Consider the following 11,587-nt stretch of genomic DNA (forward strand, 5'->3'; position numbering starts at 1 on the left):
TTTTAGATTAGTCCTTCACTGAACTGTCACTTAAAAAGTTAGCCAAGATATTTCCCTTATAGAATTTTTAAAATTCCTATCAGCATGCTTAGTGCATGGCCTATCAACATGAGTAGTGCAATTCTTACCAACCTTATGGAAAATTAAAAAACCAAAAGTATATTACGGACTCTGGTGATCATTAGTCCAATCCAACATTATGTGGGAAAAATGGGAAAAAGAAATTTATACTGCTGCATTTTTCTGATTCCTCTAGCATCAACATGCATCATTCCTAGAATCAGAAATGTTAAAAAACGTTTTTCTTAGACATGCTTTTAGTATTCACTAAGACTATGGTTTTTCCAGTGGTCATATATGGATGTGAAAGTTGGACTGTGAAGAAAGCTGAATGCCAAAGAACTGAAGCTTTTGAACTGTGGTGTTGGAGAAGACTCTTGAGAGTCCCTTGGACTGCAAGGAGATCCAACTAGTCCATTCTAAAGGAGATCAGTCCTGGGTGTTCTTTGGAAGGACTGATGCTAAAGCTGAAACTCCAATACTTTGGCCACCTCATGCAAAGAGTTGACTCATTGGAAAAGAGTCTGATGCTGGAAGGGATTGGGGGCAGGAGGAGAAGGGGACGACAGAGGATGAGATGGCTGGATGGCATCACCAACTCGAGGGACATGAGTTTGGGTGAACTCCAGGAGTTGGTGATGGACAGGGAGGCCTGGCGTGCTGCAATTCATGGGGTGGCAAAGAGTCGGACACGACTGAGCGACTGAACTGAACTGAAGACTAGTATTGTCTGCCCTTCATATTGTTCAGTTCAGTATATTGTTAAGGGCATAATTTAAAATAAGTACTGAGGACCAAACAGACGATTAAAAATGTGAAACACACTCTCCGAGTCAGGAACACAAAGTGCCGCTCTTACCATCCTCTAACGACTTTTACTAGTATCACAGGAGAGAGGCTCCAGGTGCTACAATCCTCCACGTCACTGAACACTTCAATACATGCCTCTGAGACGTCGGGCTCGCTGTATATCACCACCTAAGAAAGTGAGAGTGGTATCAAGTGCTGTTGTTGCACTTTGTCAAGTCAAAATGATTCTAGACAAGGAACAGAAAATACTCTTACTTTTCCAGGTCGGGGATTGATTTTATTCTGGACGCTTCCTCTAATTGTCTGTAATCAGATGAACAAAAACACAACAAATAATTAAACTTCATGGAAAGTCTCCTTTTCCCCTCCCATGATCCTTTAAGTAAGGTCATATTTGCCTCACACTTGTCAATTTGGAAACGTATCTACATATCTACTTTGATCTCTACCAAAGTCATATTAAAACTTGAATCTATTAAAGGTAAGGGCTTTTTTCCCCCCCTAATTGATTTTGCCATTTCAGTTTCTCCTCATATATACGCTTAGGAGATTTTCACCAACCTGGGAAGTTGAGGGTCCAAGAGTCAGACCTATGTTTTATACCAGTTCACAGAACCAGAATTCAGCTAAGAGATCATAATTCAAACCATCCCAGTATAATTTCAAATAAACAGAGAAATTATAATGGATCAATCACTTATCCAGAATGAGCTGAATCAATTCTGTGTGTTCCTATACATATCTTATCTGAATCTATAAATACTGTTTTGTCATCACATAACAACTAAATAAAGTGTTTATGGTATATCTCACAATGCTCTCTGCACATGGTTATTTAATCCCTTTGAAAGGAACAAAATATATTTTTATACAACTACAAAACTAATCATTTTCAAGCCCATCTGACAAGACCAGTAAAACTAGAAATGTTCAAGATAATAAAAATGTAATTACACTTGTAAAAATAAGATAGAACATGGACTACTTTCATTGCTGACCAAGATGCCCATTCTAAGGACTGCCTGTGATCTGATGGCTCTTGCATCACACCAGGGTGGTCTATGACTGAAAGGCCACAGGAAGGGCCTCAGTAGAGCATTATTACAGATTAAAATGGCATATGCTTATTTATATGTGCACATTTCAAGAAGATAAGCTAAAGAAAAAGCCTGATACTACAATAAAATTTCAGACATTAAAAAGAGAATACTTATACAGTCAACAAAGCCCAAGACCTAAAGAAAAACAAACAAAAAAAATTTTTTAATCATAAAAAGGCCTAGAGAAAGTATAAAGTACTCTGTTTCTCTTTTTCACTCCACTTGACTGGGTTTCAAGAGATTCCATAGTGAAACTGTGTACTCTGTTGTCAGACTCACCGGATTGTTGTTAAATAAGAGAAGTGATCTAAGAATGATTAAGGAGAGAGAATAAGGCTGGACCAGTGGCAATTTTGTGCTTGAGACAAATACTTAAAAATTGCATGATTTCTAAGTGCTATAGGCTGATTCAGTTTTATTTGTTTACAGCAGTGGTCCTCAAAGTGCAATCCAGGGGTCGCTGGAGGGTCCCCAGTGCCCTTGCAGAGAGTCCATGAGGTCAAAATGATTTTCATAATTAGAAGAGGTTGTCTTTTTCACTTTCTCTCACAGGTATAGAGCAGAATTTTCCAGAGGGTCCATGATGTGATGACATCATTGTTCTGGTGGATACTGGAATGTGCATTTGTGTGTTCTGTTTTAAATTTTTCTCAGTATTAATTACTTATTTTTTTTACTGGCTGGACCGCATGGTGTAGGGGTAAGGGAGTTAGAGAAGGTGAGGTTCTGAAAAAGAACGAGACCAGCACTTTACAGGAACAGATCACCTTTAATGAGGCGAGAACGGGCAGCAGTCAGATTAGTGAGCTCCTGCACTAACCCAAGAAAAGAATAAGTATATATAGGCATATATGTGGAAATCTACTCTCTTAAGGGGGCCTATTCTTCTCCAAGGTTGTTCGGAGTAGTTATCTCCTAAACAGCTGGGGCAAGGAATTCTGGAGATCGGCCAGAGGCCAGACTGGCTGGGAGCTGGGCGTAATCAACCCTAATGTGCGTTTGTTTGTTTTTTTCCCTTAGGGTGAGAGTTGTTTTTCATAGAATGGTGGGGAGGACCTGGTGGGGAGTTTTAACTCCAGGCAATTTTGAGCCATGTAACTTTCCTTCAGGTGGCATATGGGATGTTACTTTCTAACCAAGTATCAAACCCATGCCCCAAGCCCTATAGAAGCGTGAAATCTTGACCACTGGACCACCAGGGAAGTCCTCAGTATTAATTTCTAATATAATAGATTCCAATAGGCATAACCCATGTGAACAAAAGCTCTTTGGGGTCCTCAATAAGTCTTATTGTATATCTACATCTAGATGTGTGTGTGTGGGTGGGTATGTGTGTATGTGTGTATGGCATCCTAGGAGTAAAAAATTTGAAATCTTTTGAAAAAAGAGATCTGAGCCTCTGCTGAAAGTTCAACTACCCTTTTGAAAGAGGTTCCAGAATTATATTCCATGATAGGCTTGTAGCAAAAAACAATACAACAAATTTAAATGGGGCAGTGCCCTGTACAAATGAGGAAGGGGGCAGGATATTTTCTGCCTGGTTCTCATCTTCACTTTCCAGGTAGCCTGGTTCACAGGGTGGGCAACAGGAATACAGTTCCCACTTCTGTTTCTGGGCTTAGCAGAGCTGAGTTCTAAACTTTATCATCTTCTTCCCTCTTTCAACTTGAGTATCAAGCATCGTAAATGAAAACCACAAATGTATGTCAAAAATTGAGTAAAGAAAACAACTTATAGCAGTCAGAAAAAAGATGGAGAAATCAAAATCATATTTTGCCATCCTCTCTACTATATTACAGGAAAGCACCAATGTAAACCGAATTCTTTATTCCCCAACAGCTTTGCAAGAAAAAATATTTCCCTAATGAAAACTAATTCCAAATAAAGAGAAAACATTTTCTCAGCCATGTGGGATAAACATGGACTCCTATGTAGGGGAAGAAAGAGCGAATCTCAAAGTGCAAAAGAAAGGATTAGGAATAAGATTCTTTGGTGGGGGCAGGGGGTGGGGGTTCAAGATAAAGGAAGCCTTCACAAATCTTCACTAAATTCCAAGTATAGTGTTGAGCATCTTTACACAGAACTACCGAAGAAAAAACACCCTGTCTCTGAATTCTCAAGGTACCTTATCTATACCTTTCACAATACAACATATAAATTCGCAAGTGCCCTAAAATATTTGTAGCTTATTTTTCCCTGCTAGAGTATGAATGCCTTGAGAACAGTATCCAAGTACCTTTTCTCTTGAACTTTAACCTCCATTGTACATAGTAGATTTTCAAATGTGATGAATGAGTTAAGAAATTATTGTACAGGAGCATAACCGTTTTTAAACAAATAACATGAATTGCTCATCACCCCGCTTTTCCTCTGATTTTTTAACTACCTCAAATAAATGATACTATGTTGCTACTTACTGTTGTATCTGATAATGCCATTCCAGAAAAAGAAATGCTTGGGTCAAACCGGCTGGCTTTGAAGAGACCAGTGAAGTCTGTGTCACTGCTTCCATAGCTCGGCAAGTTTGATTTAAGAACACTTTCAGTATGATTAGACGCATCACCGTTGGTCTTCAGTTTTGAAAATTCAGAAAATTTAGTTTCTGACATGGGAAGGTTGCTTTGCAGATCCAGATCCTTTTTGGTTTCCTCTTTTTGCGGGCACTTTTCCATGGGGCTCAGACTTTTCAATCCCGAATGAGACGTATCTGACGAGTTGAAATTGAAGACCTTTAAGTTACTGGCTGGCAGACTTGGTTGTTCTTTCTCTGTACTACAGGGTGGGGCACTCTCAGCCACAGGCTGCAACACGGAAGGTCGAGAAAGAGAACTGCTATGAGCAGTACCGAAAGATGTGGTCATGGTATTGACTGATGTTACAGAGGGAGAAAAGATTTTGTCTTGTGGTAGAGAAGATAACAAGCTTGAGAAAAGTGCACTTTTTTCTAGCCTCGATCTCTTGACTCCACCATTTTGGACATCCTTGTTCTCTTTGTCATTGACTTCTGGAGCTGCCAGGGGCTCATCTTTCCCATTAGTATGAGTCTGCAAGGACTTGAAGAGGACACTCTGTTCAGTGGATGATCGTTTGGGCCTCAGTTTGGATTTGGTGTCAAGATTCTGCATCAAATGTAAAGCTGGTGACATTTCCAACTGGCCTTCCTTTTTCTTCCCCAAACCAAAGGTAAACACGTTGGGATCAAACACCTTTTCTAAATTGTCCTCGTGAATAGGTGGCATGGCAAAGTGAGGGGCAGGGGAGTTTGGTAGCCTGGTCTTCTTTTTCTTCTGGGGCATACACACAGTGCTGTCCATCTTTTTTATAATCTCAGTGAATTTTTCCATGTCAGAAGAAGAATCGAATACACTATCATCACTACCAGCAGAGATGTTCAAAAGACTGGCAGGGCTGCCCTGGCCATTCACAGCACTCTGACTGGGTCTTTGGGGGGTTTCTAAATGACTTCTGTTGTCAGGGAGGCTGGTGCCGGTGGATTCAGCCTTCAGGGGTTTTTCGTTGTCCTCACTTTGAGCCTGGACAGGCAGAGTTGCTTCTGATTCAGGCGGCATGACTTGTGCGCCAGATTTTACTATATGTTCCTCTTTGCAGTGAATGTGTTTGGGTGATGTGCCCTTATTGCCCTGTACTTCCTCTTTCTGGGGAGCACCACTTGCAACGGAAACCACTTGGAGTTCATTATTGTGACAGCTTGGCAACTGTGCTTCTCTAACTTCAGAGCTTTCTGTGATGATCTGGGAGCAGACCCCCTCCATGCTCTCCACAGGGAGCACGAAGGACCTGACCTGGACTAGGACCTTGGATGGACACTCATCTCCCACAGCTTGCGGGCTGTGCTCTGGGGACAAAGGAGGGCTTGTCTCCCCTCCTCCTCCTCTTCCTGCTGCAAGTTTGGAGGGGGGCATTGTCTCATTATTCTGATGAGATACAGGCAGAGTACATCCATTATGGCTTTCTGACTCTCTGAGATCAGTGCACAGAGAACTGCTTACAGGAGCTTGAGCACATGTGTCTTTGGTATCATCTGCAGGAATGGGGGCAGCCAGTGACAGAGAAGGCCCATTAGATGACTCAGCTGGGGGCTGTGAGTCAGAAAATCCAGGCTGCTGGTTTGGTATGGCTGTTGGAGGCGGATCTTTGGTATCAAGAATGGAAGGGGTGTTTTCTGCCATATTAGTCATATTTTCAAGTTCAAGTCTTTTGCTGTTAGCAGCCTTGGAGTCATTCTCTCCTAAGATCTCCTGGTCCTTAACGGGAGTCAGAGCAGCAACCACTGGTTCGGAAGGGCAGCCAGCATCTGTTTGCACATCTACCTTATCACCTTGGGAAAGCTGAGAAACAGGAGTCTCCTCTTCAGGAAGCGTCACTTTGGCTTCTGCAGATGACGGCTTCCCCGGCACACCGTTCTGGTGACTATTTGGCATCACCTTCTTTTCAGGCAGCTCCATTTCCTTGGCTTTTTTGGCTAAATTCAGCTTTGCCCTCTCGACAAATGTTTTATTAGACGCAGGAGTGTTCTTCAAACCTCGAATGTCAGTGTGTCTTGGGCTGCTGTTTGCCCGCTTGTTTTCAAATAAGGAGATTTTGGTGGCAGTGTTTCCTTTGTGAACTGGCTGGCTAAATGGATTATGCTCACTTCCCAAACTGTCAAGATTCTTAGAGTTTTTAAGATTTAGTTCCACGTGTTTGGGCCTGGCAGGGCTGCAAGAATAAAACAGTATCAAGATAAATTTATTGACCTAGGTTTTAAAGCAAACACAGCAATTTACTACAAAACTGAAAAGCCAACATCTGATAGGTAACATTTTATGAAATTATTTTTAAACCATCCTATATATACTGTCAATTATCTTTAATGGATGTTTCGCTTTCTTATGAGGGATGAGAAAATTATACAGCTAAGAAACTCTAGAGGTGAGAGGTTAACAAGTTTATCATAAGCACAGTGCTTGGCACTAGAGTTGGCCCAAAGAACATTAGAACAAATTTGAATACTTCATGCACTCCCATACTTTAAATATGTATGATTTTCCCCAGAACCAACTGTACTACTTATCATAACTTTTTAATTTTCATTATCTCAAAGAGCTGGATTATAAACAATATTTATTATTTACCTCTTCGAACAGTTTATTCCCTTCATCCTTCCTCCATAAAATTTTTCTGATTACATAAAGTGTGTTCACTAGAGACCATTTGGAAAATATAAAGACAAAAAATCACTCATAATCCTAACCACTCAAACAATATCCCTGTCAACATTCTAGTACACTTCCTGTCTTTTTTGTATGCATAGGGAAATATTTTCAACAAAATTGAGATTAGTCTGTTTATAGAGTTTGGCACCTCACCTTGAATTTAACATTTTTCAAGTTACTAAAAACTTATTTGAAAAGTCTTTATAACGTCTGCACGTGAAAGTCCAGCGTATAGATGTGCCATAACTTACTCATCATTACTCAACTGTTGGTTCTGCCACCATTTGTTCTCCTCTCTTTCTCACATTTCTTGGGTGTAATTGTGTTGTGCAGCGCTAAGTCTCCTCAGTCATGTCTGACTCTTTGTGACCTCTTGGACCATGGCCCGCTAAGCTCCCCCGTCCACAGGATTCTCCAGGCAAGAATGCTGGAGTGGGTCTTCCCGACCCAGGGATCAACCCGTGTCCCTTACATCTCCTGCATTGGCAGGTGGGTTCTTATCACTAGGGCCACCTGGGAAGCCCATGAAATTAAAAGTCTTTGAATGTATACAGTTTTATTTCTGAGGAAAAAAAATGTGCTCTGGCTCTTACGCTAATTATCTGGGTGAACTTGGTCAAGTTACTTTAGCTCTCTGGACTCTACCTTCTCTATCTATAAAAACTAACAAACGAAAAACTAGATAGTTTAGAACAGAGTTGGTTCACACACACACACACATATTATGGTTGAAGACATCCTTGTAGTTCTCTTCAAGGGTTGCCGTTAGGGACAGTAGAGACTGGGGGATGGAACTGCTGGCCAGCAACCCTCCTTTCAACTAGAATCACTCTGACTTATCTATTACATATGTCACTTTTACATAAGCTTTCCAAGAAGAACAGACTCTAAAACAAAAACAAAAATATGTCTAAATCATTGGTCTAGTGGTTTATAAAAGGTAAGAGATAACAGCCACTAACATTCACTAATGGCCAAGCACTTGCTATGGCCTGCCTCATGTGCAATTTTACACATTCTCTCTTAAGATGAGGAAATTGAGGTCTAGAAAAGGTAAGTAATTTGCCTGAAGTCACACAGCTATTAAGTGACAGAAGCCAGGTGTTCTTGTTTCAGATGCCATGTTCCTAACAACGCTTCTATCCTGTTTTCCCAGGAAAACAGTAACCTCCTCTGGTTCTCTCCAGTCTTATGAGCCAAGGAGCCAGTAAATTATCATGAGATCTATAAGATAATCATACTTTAGAGGCCATCTTGATAAAGAAAATACAAAGTAGAGAAATATTAAGATCTCACACTGTCTCCTGCATGGACTCACTGGCCTTCAAGAAGGTGGCCCTGATCAGCCCTTTGAAGGAACAGGCAGGATGACTTTGGATGATGACACCTTATCCTTCTAGATAAAATGAGAAGAATGAGAAGACTTGAGAAGTCCTTCCTAAATACAGCATTTAGAATTAGATTTTCTTTTTTAATTTTTTAGTTAAATACTAAATTTGCTATATTCTCATGAATTTCTCCCAGGCATTGCTTTCTCCTGTATCTTGAGATATCTAGGCTCCCCCATGGTGGACCCATATCTGAAATTTAAAAGAAAAATTAACTTATAAGCACTTCCTTAAATTCTAAAGCCAGTGAGATAAGTAAGAGAACTTACAAATGTTATCAGTTAATAAGGGATGTTCACATATCAGGGAATATATATTTTAAAAATTCTCACTGATCATCTCAAGGAACTTAGTCAAACATCAAAGCAGACCTTATGATGTAAATGGAAAACACTCTAAGTTAGCCAGTAAGCTACATTAAGGACAGGACACACATATCTGCACATTAAAGATTTACATGAAGATCAAAATACATTTTACAACCAAACTTTCTGTGCTATTAACTTCTGCTACCAAGAGTCACTACAATTAACCTGGTTCAAACTGATTAAAAGGAAGGCTCCTATAATTCATGTTGTAATGCCTTCATTAAGATGTGAGAAGGGAAAATACCCTGAAGTCTAAGAACCTGTGAATATAATATGAAAAGAAAATTCTCCTTATTCTAAACATACCGTTTTAAGAATCTCAACATTCAATACTTGGTAGAGAACTGAAAACATAATTTCTCTAACAGCATCAATAAACATGCTTCTTCATAGTGATTATTTTTCAGGGAATATAAAATAGTTTTAACTCTAAAATTTCAGATTCAAGTTGTTTTTATAATCTGAGCAACACTTCTACTTGAAATACAATCAGAGGAAAAACTAAAGGATCTGAAAAAAAAAAAAATCCATCAGTCAAATGGAAATGGGTCAAAGGACTGGAAAGAATTATTAAGTCTCCATTCCAATCGTTGGCCAGTTCACCAAGTGCAAGGCCATGTACAAAACAGAATTAAACTGAGCCTCTGGGAAAGGAAAATTCTAGGTAGAAAATAATTATTCCTTAGAAAAGGACATTTGGTTTAGTTCTATTACAGGAAACAGCACATGAAGATTTTCATGTAAGAGGCTTTGTTTGTTTACCCTATCCCTTAACAGTGTAACATTTCTGGTTTTTCCACTGGTGTATTCTGATTGGAAGACAAGAAGCGTCCTTAATCAGTACACAACAACATGTCTCTAAGGCTCACACTTAGGAGGTCTGAATGTTCAGTCACACTGGCCTTCTACAAATAATGGGCATCATTCACTCAGGTTATTTCTCCAAGGCTGCTCTTACAGAATAAATTGCTGACTCCATCAAAGTGCTCCAGGTTGGCAGCTGGGTGAGGTAGCTCAAGTTATTCATTAAGCAGGTTTTCCTCGTGAGTGTTTACCAAGCAGACCTCCTACTCTTAAGCTTACTTATCCAAGAATTCAAGCAGAATGAATCTGTTCAGTTCATGAATCATAATGTTGGGAAAGTCTCAGCTTTAAAAAATGTGTGAATATAGGAAAACACCTTGAGCAGTTTAGATACTCATTTTCACATTTGCTGACTGAGAGATAGGGGAGAGTTGGTAGGGAAAGGGGGAGTCTTGAGTTTTATAGGGTGCCCCTCCCTGTCCTGTCTGCCTATACAGACTTCACTCACCATCAAGGCACAATCCCACTTCCTCCAAAAAAAAAAAAAAATCAACAGTGATTTCCTCCTCCTTTCCACACCCCCAGCCTTAGGGATGGTAACATTCATGTGGCAGTTTAATCAGATTATCACCTCATATAATTATTTGATTTGTCGGCATCTTGGGTGCTGGACTGTGCCATAAACTGTTCAAAGGCAATATACAGTGAATCACAGTTGTGGCTGTCCCCACATAGTTCCCAGCACACTACCATGCACAGAAGGTACTCAATAAATATTTGAAAAATCAATACACTTAACAGCACAGTGGTCACAGTCAGCTGTTGAACTTGATCCTTCTAATGTGTCCTTTCATTTGTCAAACAGCTTCCCAGTAAAAACACTAATTTTTCTTCATTTCAATAACTGAAAAATACTTTTTGATCTGGGAGCAAGAATATCACCAAACTTCCTAACATCATAAAGGGGAAGAAACAACGGAGATGGCTTGTATTAGAGATTTTTTTTTAAGCTTTAGGCCAATAATGCACTAAGTTCCATAAAAGGTTCTGTGAATTCTTGTAAACGCACACATGTCAAAGTTACTGGGTGTACTGTACACACTAGAGTTTGCTCCCTGTTTTCAAATTCACTGCATTTACATTTTAAGAATGTTCCACCCAGGAATGCTGGAGTATATTTTGAATAAAGAATAGAATGAGCGCCAATCCAGCCACGTGGTCGTCTATTATGTAAATACTGAACCTCAAGAGATATCTTACTTTTACATTCATTGAACTTAAAAGCCTTATATTAATAGGAATTATTAATAACAACCGACTAGGGTCCTGAACGGGCCATCTTCTTAAACCTTAACTGTGTCAACTACTCCTTCACCATCTCAGTTTCACCACCCAGGAGAAAATTCAACGCACAGGCAGTTCCTCCACGAATGCAAAGACTCCGAGCCCCTCAAGAGCCACTGGGCTGGCCCAACCCAACTCTTAAGCTTACTTATCCAAGAATTCAAATAGAATGAGTCTATTCAGTTTATGAATGATAATGTTGCAAGTGACGCCGCAGTTACTTACAGGGTCACTTTCGTGGTCACCGTCGATCTGCCCACACCGAAGTGGTTCCTGGGCTTCAAGCCCTCAAAGGCGTCAGAACCTCCAGCCGATCTGCCCAAGTCTCTGCTTCGACCTCCGTCTCCCCGGCCATCCAAGAGGTGAGGGAGCGGCCCCCTCTTGTGCTCGGGCTTGATCTCAGGCAGTAGCGAGCTGCTCTTAACCGTGAGCTCCCGGGGGATGACTCGGGCCGCCCCCTCCCCGCTTTCCTTGGCGGGCGGGCCGGGGGCGGGGGC

At 40.6% G+C, this 11,587-nt stretch overlaps 1 protein-coding gene across 1 annotated transcript in view; it reads right to left on the reverse strand.

Annotated features, from left to right (window-relative positions):
* Window positions 1-11,587, reverse strand: part of AIM1 (absent in melanoma 1) — a 258,316-nt gene that overhangs the window by 40,797 nt on the left and 205,932 nt on the right. The window contains exons 5-8 of the mRNA XM_010856701.1: window positions 11,316-11,578; window positions 4,388-6,689; window positions 1,126-1,173; window positions 920-1,038 (exon numbers count right to left, since the gene is read on the reverse strand). Of these exons, the coding sequence (XP_010855003.1) occupies window positions 920-1,038; window positions 1,126-1,173; window positions 4,388-6,689; window positions 11,316-11,578 (2,732 nt within the window). The remainder of the gene's footprint in view (window positions 1-919; window positions 1,039-1,125; window positions 1,174-4,387; window positions 6,690-11,315; window positions 11,579-11,587) is intronic.

This window comes from Bison bison, unplaced genomic scaffold (assembly GCF_000754665.1).
Source record: "Bison bison bison isolate TAMUID 2011002044 unplaced genomic scaffold, Bison_UMD1.0 scf7180017864373, whole genome shotgun sequence".
Classification (NCBI taxonomy): Eukaryota; Metazoa; Chordata; class Mammalia; order Artiodactyla; family Bovidae; genus Bison; species Bison bison.